Source organism: Pleurodeles waltl, unplaced genomic scaffold (genome assembly GCF_031143425.1).
Source record: "Pleurodeles waltl isolate 20211129_DDA unplaced genomic scaffold, aPleWal1.hap1.20221129 scaffold_68, whole genome shotgun sequence".
Lineage (NCBI taxonomy): Eukaryota > Metazoa > Chordata > Amphibia > Caudata > Salamandridae > Pleurodeles > Pleurodeles waltl.
This window is the reverse complement of record NW_027150389.1, coordinates 1,155,118-1,169,630: the sequence shown is the minus strand read 5'-3', so window position 1 is coordinate 1,169,630 and position 14,513 is coordinate 1,155,118. Positions and strand designations below refer to the sequence as shown.

The window sequence follows — 14,513 nt, the reverse complement described above, 5'->3', positions numbered from 1 at the left end:
CCTCATATCATGTTGGACTGGTTTGTAGGAATATTTTGTGACCCAGAATATGGTTGCAAAACATTCGCAGTTACCACCAACTTCATGTGGGTGGTAAGCTATTCGCAAACAGAAAGAGGACCCCAAGGGAGCCCATCTCCTTTGCGAAAGGGTGTGCAAACATTTCTTAAGAGCAGGCAGTGGTCCTATGGACCACTGCCTGCTTTAAAAAAATTAAATGAAAACTTTTCATTTTTTTTTTTATTTAATGCATCCCATTTTCCTTTAAGAGAAATGGGCTGCATTACAAAAAAAAGATTGCTTTTTTTAAGAGCAATCACAGACATGGTGATGGTGGCTATTCCCAAATGGGTCACAAATTGCGACCTGCCTCATGATTATTAATGAGGCAGGTGTCTTGCGACACATTTGGGAATTGCAAACAGTGTTAAACACTCTGTTGTACAAAGCAGTTTGCGATTTACTAATAGTAAATTGCTATTAGGAAATGGAAAACCTTAGGCTACATACAACTGGTCTTTCATTTCATTGAGGTAATCTTGCTCGGAGTGACTTAGAATACAGCCCAAAGAATGAAACCATCAACATGGATTTAGTTTTTTGCATCTACGTTTTGGAGTGAGAATTATGCATTCTTAATGAATATTGTTTGATGTCTGGACATAAGTACATTCCTTGATCTAAGGATGCTGAGATGTAGGAGTCCGAGCTATTTATCTGTTTTGCAAAGATATGACCGAGTCTATTTACAGTTTTTAGGAGTGCCTTTCTCACAGTCTTAGTTAGGTGTAAAGTATTAGTAGCTAAACAACTTGGGTATGTTCTGGAATTCGCATCTGAATGTGGTTGTCATCCTTTATTTTGGTCTGACTTATAAAACAATTTGGATGTCACACTGATAGTGCTGAATTTAACCTACTGATCTTGTGTTTTGTGTTTCAGGTGAACAGGTTTCTCCAGAAGATACATTTTAAGACTTCTTCTGGGCATGATATTTTTTTCGATGACAAAGGGCAAGTACCAGCAAAGTATGACATTCTAAACTGGGCCTTTAAAAGCTTCTATGTCTTGAAAGTTGTTAAGGTTGGACATTTAGATCTCACAGCACAACCAGGACAACAACTTATCATCAACGAGAGTGCCATTACGTGGCATGTTAGTGGTGACCAGAAGAATCAGGTCAGTTAATGTTCTTCAGACATTCAACTAATGGCAGTCAGGTGGGACCAACTTCAGCTATTTTAACTTGAAATCAACGAATGTTCCATCCTGTCAGAAGCATTGCACCACTTTTAAAGTTTAAACTGAGCAACAAGCTGCGGAACACACACTGCTAAGCACGTTCTGTCTGGGCGCTAAGGGGCATATTTATGAACCCCGTTGTGTCATATTTGCACCACACATTGTAATGCAAGTGAGTCACAACATAAAATAGAGATTTTTGAAGCCATGCAAGGTCACTTTGCGTGGCCATGAGTGGCACCAAAAATCTGAAGTAGGGAAACAGAGCTGAAATCGCTGTGTTGCCTTACTCTGCCCTGAGAAGGCGTTTCATGGGGGTTGAATGGGTGTTCCCACCCAGATCCAATGGTTTCTGACGTAGTCCCTGATTTGCCATAAGTGGGAGACCAGGGAAAGCACTAAAAAGATACACCTTTTCAGGGGACATGCACTGAGGAGAAGTATTTATTTTTCATTTCGCTAGTTCCTCTTTCTATGTGTGCTGCATTGATCACAACGGTGACAAATATCCGGTCCGCCAAAATCGAAACCCCATTCTGTCCCCTAAGTTTTAGATTTTGACAGATGAGATATCTGTCACCATTGTGACCGAGTAACCCATCCATCAGGTTTTAAATCAGGCCCCAAGTTGTTATCTTAACTGCAGTCACTGTTCATCAGTCATAAGAGCATCTCTGGGCAGCTTTCCTTGGCTTATGAGTGGGCAAGGATTGAGTTGACTCTCACATTACAAATATATATACAGCATACCCTTGCAGGCCCTTTCTTGATGCAACTATCTTCAAATGATTCCTCACAATGTGTGAAAATTAACATAGAACCCTGTTAGCACAATCGTATACTGTCCACATTGCATGTATTTTCTTTCTTTGAATATGTCTTGTTAAACCTTGTGTAGGCAAAATAAAAACACATTCTAGAATTTGTGTTTGGCTTCCTTACAATGAGAAATGAAATTAAATTTGACTTATATATATGCATTACTGCATAGAACACATTTTAAATATTAGCATGTTTTACCCTAGAAACTACATTTTAAGACATACATATCTGAGGTTTCAGCCAAACAATGACTATTCAATTGATGACACTCAATGATGTTCATATTCTCCAAATCTTTGCAAAGCATACTAAAATCAATTAAAAAATCAAGTAATCTAAAAAAACTGTTTAACTATTTTGTGACTAAAGAAATGCTTGTGGTGAAGGATGCATTGTGGGCTACCACTGAACAAATTAAGCACAGTTTCTTCTTTATTCTATTTCACTTCACAGACTCCTCGCTCTGTCTGCAGTGAGAGCTGCCTCCCAGGGTCCCGCAAAGCTCCAAGAGAACGGAAGCCTGCCTGCTGCTTTTACTGTGTGCCCTGTGCCGATGGGGAGTTTTCCAACAGGACCGGTATGTGAAAAACTGACTCACATTAGATAGATGTTAAATACTGGGAAAATTGTTCTGGATGTCAGAAGATGAATAGTGCCTGCAACATAAAACCACCAATAAGGTGAGAGAAAACAAATAAACGGTTGATATAGTATGCTCAATGTAACATCTGTTCCCTGCATTTTTCCTTGTAAACACGCAATTATTTTACACGTAATCAAATATCACTTATAGTAATAGTATCATAACATTATAATATAAGTAATATTACTTAAAATATAAGAAATGTCACATATAGTTATATAAGTATTATCACTTATAGTAATAGTATCATAATGTAAGTAATATCACATATAGTAATAGTGTCATAATATCAGAAACATCACATATAGTATTAGATTCATAACATAAGTAATAATACATATAGTAATGTTATCATTATATAAGTAATATCATGTAAAGTAATAATATCAGAATATAAGTAATATCAGTTATAGTAATAGTATCATAATGGAAGTAATATCACTTATAGTAATGGCATCGTAACATAAGTAATCTCAGTTATAGTAATAGTATAATAATGTAAGTAATTTCACATATAGTCATAGTGTCAAAATATAAGTAATAGCACTTATAGTAATAGTGTCAAAATATAAGTAATATCATATAGCAATAGTTTCATAATATAAGTAATATCACATATAACAATAGTGTCATAATGTAAGTAATATCGCTTATAGTAATAGTGTCATAATATAAGTAATATCATATATAGCAACAGTGTATTAATATAAGTAATATCACTTATAGTAATAGTGGTATAATATAAGTAATATCACATATAGCAATAGTGTTAAAATATAAGTAATATCACATATAGCAATAGTGTTAAATTATAAGTAATATCACGTATAATAAAAGTGTCCTAATATAAATAATATCATTTACAGTAATAGTGTCATAATGTAAGTAATATCATTTATAGTAATAGTATCATAAGGTAAGTAATATTACATATAGTAATTGTCATAAGAAATATAATTATGGTAATAGTGTCATAATATAAATAATATCACATATAGTATTAGTGTCATAATATAAGTAATATCTCTTATAGTAATAGTATCATAATATAAGTAATCACATATAGTAATAGTATCAGAATGTAAGTAATATCACTTATAGTAATAATATCACAATATAAGTAAATCACATATAGTAATAGTGTCATAATATAAGTAATGTCATTCACAGTAATAGTATCATAATATAAGTAATATCACTTATAGTAATGATATCACAATATAAGTAATATCACTTATAGTAATAGTATCACAATATAAGTAATATCAAAAATGGTCATAGTGTCATAATGTAAGTAATATCACTTACAGTAATAGTGTCATAATATAAGTAATATCAGTTATAGTAATAGTGTCACACTATAAGTATTATCAAACATGGTAATAGTGTCAGGACATAAGTAATATCACTTAGAGTAATAGTATCACAATATAAGTAATTTCTCTTACAGTAATAGTATCACAATGTAAGTAATATCACATTTAGGAATAGTGTCATAATATAAGTGATATCCCTTTTAATAATAGTGTCACAATATGAGGAATATCACTTACAGTAATAGTGCCATATTATAAGTAATATCACGTATAGTAATGATATCCTAATACAAGTAATATCACTTACAGTAATAGTATCATAATATAAGTAATATCACACATGGTAGTAGTGTCAGAATATAAGTAATATCACTTATAGTAATAGTATCATAATATAAGTAATAACACACATGGTAGTAGTGTCAGAATATAAGTAACATCTCTTATAGTAATGATATCATAATATAAGTAATATCACTTATAGTAATAGTATCACAATATAAGTGATATCTCTTATAGTAATAGTATCACAATATAAGTAATATCTCTTATAGTAATAGCATCATAATTTAAGTAATATCACATGCAGTAATAGTGTCACAATATAAGTGATATCACTTACAATAATAGTATCATAATATAAGTAATATCACACATGGCAATAGTGTCAGAATATAAGTAATGCCAATTACAATAATAGTATCATAATATAAGTAATATCACACATGGTAGTAGTGTCAGAATGTAAGTAATATCACTTATAGTAATAATATCATAATATAACTAATATCACTTATATTATTAGTATCACTTAGGAGATGAGTAATGTGTCGGCTTACATGACGTATTGCCATGGTCCATTTCTTGCAAACACACTTCCCAAGGTGTAAGGGTGCCTGCGTTGGCGTTAGACAGCCAAACTGGGGCCAGAGTGTGGGAAAAGGATGAAATGCACATATTCTTTCAAATATGGTGGAGTCCTGCCCTCCCCTGTCCTTCAGCGCAGCAAGGTGATTTGCTGTGCTGCACCGCGTGGCATTTTTGCAACTTTTGCACCTAGGGCTATTTACCTGATTCCAAGCAAATAGTATTTATCTACTTCACGCATGGTGGAGCAAGGGCTGAGAAGGATTGCTGAATGCACTCTTGAAGGCATTTCTCACTATGGTGTAATGTTTCCTGAAGGGAAAATGGCAATAGCCAATTTTTACACGAAGAACTTTGGGTGATAAATGGCACCTTCATATCCCAGGTACATCGTTTTACTTTTTTGTCTCAGTATAATGAGCATGGTGATTATTTGGGGGTATTCTGACTTGTAAATGTACTTTACATATCCCAGGCATGGTGTTTCACTTGTTCCTCAAGGGATAAGTGGTATGGTGATGTTCTACAGAGGGATGGTGGATGTTAAATGCTTCTGACATATACCTATTACTATATTGTCATGTTTCCAGTAGGCAAATGGTAATTAGAATTGCATTTGTTCTAAAGGGTCCTGTTAAGGAGAGTGTGTTCTTACAAAGGTAGCTCCAGCAGAGCACATGAGGTGGAGGCAGCAACTTTACAGCTCTGAGAAGGCTGAAGAGATCAATGGATGACCCAGGACGGTGAAGGCAGGATGCTGAGATATGGAGCTGTCTGCAAATGAGCGGCGGCCATCTTGTATCCTGTAAAAGACTGTAAACATGAGAACAAAGCCAGCATCAACTAACCCAATGATATGACCCGGGCCTCAACCTGACACAGCCGCGATGGAGTCAGTGAGTTTTCTGGAGCAGAGACCTCTGACAAGCATCATCTACATTAATGCAGGCAAACACCTGCTCCCATCATATGATCTAATGATCTAATAGTGCAAGTACCCATAAGCGATGAGGAAGAGGTGTGTGCCATGTGGAGACAGCGGCAGCAGTGAGTAGAGAATGGCAATTGTTGCTTCCCCAATGAAATCAGATGCAAAGGGCAATGATACGCATGCCTACCTGAATGAAGCCTCTGTGGAGCCCACTCGAAGGCTGGCACTTGCTGGGACATAATAGTGAGAAGCTCCTGCCTCAATGCCTTGAACATTAACAAATCTATCATGCTCTTAACAGAAAGGTGCCAAGGAGATGCAGACATCAATGCCAGCAAATTAGTCTAAGGGACAGAAAGAGAACTGCAAAACTATTGGTGTTCCACTGAACTCTCACAAGACACCTCATTTGGGGAAGTTAATTTGGTCAGTACAGTAATGAAAATGTCAATTGAAAAGCGATCATCCCACCAACTGTCCAAGGAAGACCTACAGAGCTTCCTCAGTGACCTTGAAAGTTAAATATCCAATGCGGCCACTAAGCAAATGCAGGCACTATAGACTGATATGACAGCAGACCTCTTGGATATGAAGAAGGTCCTACGAGCATTGGACGATCAGGTATCCACTAACAAAGATGACACAGTGGCCTTCAGTCATGAACTAGAAAAGACCAACAGACCAAAATGCAAGTGAAAATTAGTGTGCTATGGGGCAATTGTACAAACGTAGAAAACCGCTCCCGCTTTGATAATATTACCATTGGAAAATGGATTATTGGTAATGGCAGGTAAGTACCTACATTTAGAAAGAGGCCACTAACCTCCAATTAGGTCCAGTTAGGTCTCAATAAATTAAAACCAGCTCAACCCTTGGTAGCTTGGCAACGAGCTACAAGGTTTAACTGACGAGACAAGTATGTAAAGCATTTACAAATCACAAAACAGTAAATAAGAAAAAACACAATACAAATCCAACACCAACTTCTAACAATAGATTATATTTTTATCTTTAAAATGACACCACAATAATTATAACTGGATAAGGGGAACCAGAGATATGAATTTTTAAAGAATGAATGTTTTTTAGCGCATAGAAGCAACTAGCCCTCAAAGGGTTAAAAAAGTCACACTGGAAAGGGACAAAGTCAAGAGTTCAGGCCACCCATGAGGTAACCATGTCACACTTACTTTCAGAAGTGTTTCTTGATTCAGGAAAGTGGTTCACAGCACCATCCAAGGATTCATAGGCTCGGATTTGCCTCTTGGGGTCAGGGTCTACAACTCCCACAAAGCACCTCTTCAACCTATGGAGTTGCCCCAAAGGTCTCTGAACTTCTGGATCTTCTTCCACAGGTCCTTTTTGGGTCCTTGAAGTGTCCACAACTTGATCCAAGGTTCCAGAAGCTCTGAGTTGCTCCTTGGGAATTTGGACTACAATTCCCAGAATGCACCTGGTCAGAATCCTCAAATGGCCACTGGAAGCTGATCAGCTGTGCTGTGCTTGTAGGACTTCATGAAGGTGACTCTGGGCAGCTCCTTTGTACCTGTAGCAAACAGGGAGCCCCTTCTTGAAGCAGTAGAAGACAGACAAAGTCATTTTAGTGATGAAGCCCAAGTGTGCAGCTGGGGCAGTCCTTCAGAGTGCAGTGTCCAGGTGCAGGTCAGGGGTCCAGCAGCGCAGTCCTTCTTCTTCTTTGTCTTGCTCCTTGTAGGGATCTGGTAGGGATCCGAGGTCTGGGTGCAGCTCTGCCATATTTATCCTTGCTCCTGGGTGAAAAACAAGAAGGTCCTGGTTCTCCAATCACACACAGGGTCCTTCCCCCTGTGAGGACCACTTCCTGGGGAGTGTGGCAAAAATAAATTCCAGGGAGCAACATTCTTCAAAAATCCATCATGGCTGAAAGTGATTTTTGGAGGTTACATCTGGCTGTGCCCACCCACTGGTGTGACAAAAAATCCTAAACATAACCCTCTCCTGCCCTTTCCTAATCTAAAGAAGAGGGTACATAATTTTCTGGGTTTGCCGAATATGAGGGAGGTGCTGGGCCACTCCAAAAGTCCTTCCCTGCCTTTTAAGACCACTTTGGCGTCCCTCCTTCCTGCTTCCCCATCTGCTGCGGTAGTTCTCCTCCCCCATGCACATCCCTTTGTGGTCAGGCCAGGCAACTTCACACCTCATCAAGGCAGCCAGGCTGCCAGAGGCTGGCCAATCAGAGAAGGGCACTACAGGGCTGAAGTTGGCAACTTTTCAGGTAGAGTTTAAAACTCTTTACCTGAACTAATTATATTAAATCCAACAATTGTAAGTTGTGTGATTTATTATAACAGTTAATTTGATACCAACCTTGATGTATCTGACACTTAAGGGGACTTTATTAAATAAAATAAAGTCTCCCCATTTTAGCCTATGGAGGCCATTTACTACAGTGAGGGAAAACACATTTGGCTGTTTTACCTCACCAGGGCTTCTAAAACTATTTTTATAAGGTCCCTGCTTATAGTTGTACGGTACCCAACCCTAGAGGCACGTAGGGCACACCTTAGGGGTGACTTGAATGTAAAAATAAGGTACTTTAAGACTTTGAAAGTAATTTTTATTCCAAAGTCGAATTTGCATTTAACTTTATTTTAAAAGCAGCCATCAAGGCAGGCCTGCCTTTAAAATGACCCTGGGTACCCTTAGATCCCTACACCCACATGCCCTACCATATGCTAGGGACTTATAGGTAGGTTGACATAGCCAATTATAATTAGTCTAATTTGCATACTTATTTCTTTCAGAGCACAGGCCTGGGACCGGTTACCAGTAGCCAGGGCATCATCAGAGTCAAGAAAACACCAGCAAAAGTGAAAAATGGGGCAAAAAACTAGGGGGCCTCGGCAATCAGCCCTGTTTTCTCACAATTAGAAGTTGTTTATGGTCCCGTATTGACTTTTTTCTTTATATGAAGGAAGACATGCCCATCAAAGTCCTCTTTATTCAGGCTCATGGGAGGGCTCCCAGAGATATAACAGGGGCATACCCTAGAGCAGTGTTTCCCAACTTCCGGACTTTCGGTCCGGGGCCCCCAGAGGGTCCACGAAGCCTCCTCAGGTGGTCCACGATGGCTTAGAAAATTAACTGATATTAACAGAGTAATAACGCTTATTTAAATAAGTGGCTAAATGTACAATAGAAAATTTTAAAATGTACTGTAAATTTCAAATAAGTTGAAATTGGATACTAAAAGTTAAACGAGTATCCTCAGATTGATTTGTGGGGGCAGTACAGCTGCATCAAACAGAATGTAGTATAGGTAATGTGTGGTTTCAATTGAATTTAGAAAAGCTCCAGCCTTCCTATTAAAATTATTTTTGTCTATATTTTTGTGTATTGTTTTGTGGTTGAAATCATCTGCATTGTTTAGGTCTGGGTCCCCAGCTTCCAGTAAAGACTCACTGGGAGTTCCCACATTCCAATAATGATTCAGTGGGGGTCCTCGGTTTCCTATAATGATAAAGTAGGGATCCACCAAAGTCAAAATGTTGGGAACCGCTGTGTTACGAGTCTGGCGGTCGGAATATCCGACTTCAAGACTCACTGTGAGGAGACAGCTGCAGAACTTGTGGTCTCCCCACCAGTCCCATTTCCACTTGGTAACCAGTAGGAAACCAAGGTTTTGGCCAGTCAGCACAGTGGAAAAGTGAGGAGGCATTGAACTCGGCTCCACATGGAGTTGAGTTCAATGCCGTCACATAGACGGGCCGTTTAGCACCCTCGGAATGTGCACTGTCAGGTGCTGGGCAGGGGGCCCCAGCACTGCCCATGCCATGCCATGGCCACATCCAGGCCATGGGCAGTACAGGGACTCCCCTGTGGCCCTCAGCACTGGCATTCAGAGGGGTTGTAATTGGCCTGGCAGTGCTGAATTTAGCACCACTGTGGTGGTTACAAGTCCGACCACTGACACCCCATTGGAATTTCCGATCCTGGCAGTGACAGAGGTCTTTCAGCAGGTCCGCCCGCCAAACTTGTAATGGTCGGCCACAGCTGCTATGGTCCGACCACCACCACAAGTCTGGTAGTCTTTAGACCACCAGGCTACTAATCAGGCACATAATTTCCAAGCTGACATCTTTCTTCTTCAAGGACTGAATAATGAGAGAGGGCAGGAAACGTAGCTCTAGGGGCATAGGAATCAGGGAGGACTCATGATTCTAGGAACCTGAGCAAGATAGTCCTACCTTACAAGGTGGGAGATGACATTTACAAATTGTTCACTGCTTTAGAGAGGGCCTAAAACATTCAGAAGGTCCCTCAAAGGCAGTGGGCAGCAATCGTGTGGATCTCCTTCTCTGAAAAAGGCAGAGACAAACTTCTCACTGTCAGAGAGGAAGATACAGACAATTATATAGCACTCAAAAATGCTCTTTTATATGTTTTCGGTTTGACCACAGGATTAACTTCAGGGAAACCTAAAAGGAGTCCTTCCAAGATTGGGTGGATTTTGTAGACCACTCAGTTAAAGCTCTGGAAGGCTGGGTGCATGGGAGCAAAGTGAGTGACTATCAGGGCTCATACAATTTGACTCTAAGAGAGCATATTTTGAATAACTGTGTATCTGATCAGCTACATCAATACCTGGTGGACTCTGATCTGACCTCTCCCCAAGAATTGGGATAGAAGGCCAACAAGTAGGTCAACACCAGGGTTAGTAGGAAATCTCACACAGAGGGTGACCACAAAAAGAAGGAAGCAGGTAAACATCAGGATAAAGGTGGGGACAAAGATCAATCTAAAGAGTCTTCATTAGGCCCATAAGACTCTTCTGGGGGTGGGACTAAATCCTCTTCCTCTTCCAACAAGAAACCTTGGTGCTACCTTTGTAGGCAACGAGGCCGCAGGGCAGGTGGTAGCACTCGTCCTAAAAATAGCACCAAACCTGCTACCATTATTACTATCACTACTGCCAGTAGTACCCCTAGCACCCCTAGTAGTAGCAACCACAGTGGTTAGCAGTAGTCAGCCCAAAAGTGTAGTTGGGTTTACCTTTGAGAGTGTAGTGGGACCTGGGATAGACGTAGAAACCCCTGAGATACCTTTTGTCTCTAAAGGTGGCAGTGGCCTTGTCACCCTAGCTGTTTGCCCCCTTCATGTGGTTCAGTACAAGTAGCACTCCTTGATAAATGGTGCTGAGGCTGAGGCCTACAAGGACACAGGTGCCAGTGTCACCATAGTACCTGGGAAACTAATGTCCCCTGATCAACACCTACTTGGTCTCAAATACCAAGTCACTGATGAGAATAACTCCACTCACTGCCTCCCCATAGCTATGGTAGACTTTTTCTGTGGTGGGATTACTGACCCTTAATAGGTGGGAGTGTCCTCTAACTTACCTGTGGAGTGCCTCCTGGGTAATGACCTGGAGACCTCAGCTTTGGCTGAAGTTGAGTTTCAAGCCCATGCAGACATGCTGGGCATCCCTAAACACCTCCTTGCCTTAACCTCATCAAAGGCTAAAGAACAAGGACAGCAAAACGCCCTGAAGCCTGAAATAATGGCCCAGGACACTCCTAACAACAGAGACAGGCAGGACACATAGTTACCTTCTGTCTAAACTCCCACTGAGGATCCCACTCCTCTGAGGGAGGAACCCATTCCCTGGGTGGAAACTGCGCCAGATGAGCCTAATGCTATAACAACTAAGCTCCTGGGGGTAAATGAGTCCATCTGGAAGGAGCCTAGGGCACAACAACAACCCAGTCCTACTTTAGAAAAGCTGGAACAGCCATACTGTCCTTCCATGGAAACTCTGGGACAGCAACTCTGCTCCACCCCAGAAGACCTAGGACAGCAATCCTGTCCTCCTCTAGAGCCTTTAGGACAGCAACCCTGTCCTGCTCTACACCCCTCAGGACAGCAATCCTGCCCTCCCTTAAAACCTTTAGTACAGCAACCCTGTCCTGCTCTACACCACTTAGGACAATAACCCTGCCCTACTATAGAGCCACAGGGACAGCAATCTTGCCCTGCTCTAATACCCTTAGGTTCACAACCATTAACTAGGGAACTACAGGGCCCACAATTAAGGCACATTGCAGGAGAAAACCCAAACTGATGGGGTGATCCAACTCCCCACATTGGAAATTAATAGTGAGAGTGTGAGAGACTGGCTCCTTGTTACAGTACCCCTCCCCACACACTTTTTGCCCGGTTTCTGAATGCAGTGTGGACTGGAGTGCACTAGGATCCTGCTAACAAGGTTCCCAGTGCCAGTGTTCTTTTCCTAAAACATGGTAAAAGTAATTCAATACACCTTTATCTACCACTATAAGTCCCTAGTAAAAGGTACTTAGGTAACCAGGGCATGGGGTACTATGGGTAAGCCCCTGAGGGCAGAAGCACTGTTCATGCCACCCTCAAGGGCTATGCATCCAGATGCACCCAGCACTGCCATAGAAGGCTGAGTGTCCTGGTGCAAACCTAAAATACAAGCTTGACATGACACACTCCCTGTGTGCCCTGTCCACCACACACTGTATATGTTACGGGTAAGACACCCCTCTAGCTGGCCTTCCAGCTATAAGGCAGGGTGCATAAGCAATATGCCCCCACTGTGTCCTTGCCAAACCTGGACATAGTGAGTGAACAGAGCAGCTATTTTAATACATGTGCTGGACACTGGTCAATACGAGTTTCCCAGCTGCATAATGGCTACTCTGAACCCTGGGTTGTTTGGTATTAAACAACTCAGAATGATAAATCCCAACTGGTACCAGTACTGGATTTATTATAAAAAGTACCCAGGGGTCACCTTAGAGGTGCCCCCTAAAAAAGGTAATAATCCTGGCATGGTTGCTGACTGGTTCTAGCAAGCCTGCCACATCCAGACAGCTAATACACAAACCCTGAGGGAGAGCCCTGTCTCTATGGTTTGTGAACCCATGCCCTTCCTGGGTGGAGGAGCTAACTCCCTCTGCCTTAAAAATGTGCACTGCCCTGACAGTGAGCTTTAAAGGGATACTGCCCTTGAAACTCGGCACGCATCTTGCTGCTAGCAGCAGACGGCCTCCCCATATGAAAATCCCCACTCTTGGAGGCAGCCAAGGCAGGAAACCACACAAAGGGTAGGAGGAGTGACCTCACTTGAGCATGCACCACCCTTAGGGGCTTGCAGGTGAAGTAGACCATTTATTTCATTGTTTTCTATTTTGGAATGGAGGAAAACAGCCAATTAGGTTTAGGGAAGTGACCCTTCCCACAGGAAGTGATCACAGTTGTGTGTGTAGCCACCCAATGGAAAGAGTCCCATTGGACATTACCAGTTTCCCCCTAAAACACCCACTAAATTCAGTATTTAGTGGGCTCCCCTAGACCAAGAAATCAGATTTGGAAAGGATCCGAAGAAAAAAGGAAGATATGCACTGAAAGAAGACCACAGCAAGAGAACTGAGGAACTGCTGCACAAGAAAAGGCACCAAACTCTGCCTGCTGCACCCAGGACCCAAAAATTGCCGCTGTGGAGAAGCTGTACACTGTACCGGCCCCAAGAAACCCAGGGGACCTCCAGGCTTCAAGAATCATCCCAGATCTGCCTCTTGAGTGGAGGCACCACTCAAAAAAATCAAGAACCCTGCAAAGGACCAACAAAACAGTGAGGGTCACTCCACTTACCGGCCGATATCTTCACAACCACAAGTCACAGCCAGAGCTGACAACACACCAATGACGTGACCAACAACTGTGCAATGTTTAGTGGCACTGTGCCCTCTAGTGGACGAATTATGCCAATAACCTGGGTACTGGTCAGATGTCATTGTACAAGCAGAAAACCAGCTCCCCGGAGCTGAAGAAGGATCAGGAGGAAGCCCCAGTTGAGGGACTTGAATAACACCCGACCTCCGACTACAGTGCCCCTGGTGTCCTGTAAGTAGCCTTCAAAGTGAATCACATCCAGCTCAAAAGGGCTCCATTGAGCACAGCTCTTGGATCTCCAACTCGCCCTGCACCTGGCTGCCCTGGGCCTTGCATCACGGGATCTGCTGTGTGCCCCGGATCCCCAACCTCTTGCGACCTCAACAGCCCAAGGGGACTTCAAGACACCATCTTTAAACCTACGTCCAGCTCTTTTTCCAAGTGGCCCGTTCAGGTGGCCCTGTGCCAAGAACCTCTCCAACACTGCTCCCGCCGGAACCGGGAACTGCCCAAGACTGTCCAGCTGGAGAGTGTGCCCACCGACCAATCTGGCCACCCTGCAAGAGAAGAGACTGGTAACTCAACTGTGTGATTTTTACTGCATTTTTAAAGGTTACTGTGCATTGATTCCAATGGTGCATAATTACGCACAGAAAGACTAACTTTGCTAAACGTATAAAAGTAATAACTTGAAAAAGTACTTAACGTATTATAAAGATCTTGGTCTTAAAATGTATATGGATGTCTGAAGTATTTTTATAAATTCTGGTCTTGAGTTATTCATTGAGTGTGTGTGGTGCATGATTGGATTTGTGAGTACGAGCAAATGCTTAGCACATCTCCTGGATTAGCCTAACTGCTAAACCAGCTACCTTAAAAATTGGAGCATTAGGTGGTCTAATTTTTCCCTCTGGAAACTAACATGTGGTTGCCTGAACCCTCTTCATATTGTGCTTGGTTTTGCACACTGCATAGACCGCCAGCCTCTAACAGAGAGTAACCACTCCAGTGCAGG

General features: G+C 41.7%; 1 protein-coding gene across 1 annotated transcript in view; it reads left to right on the top strand.

The window, feature by feature from the left end:
* LOC138279154 (vomeronasal type-2 receptor 26-like) overlaps window positions 1–14,513 on the top strand; it is a 191,341-nt gene that overhangs the window by 120,804 nt on the left and 56,024 nt on the right. Inside the window, exons 4-5 of the mRNA XM_069219376.1 lie at window positions 943–1,179; window positions 2,518–2,641. Of these exons, the coding sequence (XP_069075477.1) occupies window positions 943–1,179; window positions 2,518–2,641 (361 nt within the window). The remainder of the gene's footprint in view (window positions 1–942; window positions 1,180–2,517; window positions 2,642–14,513) is intronic.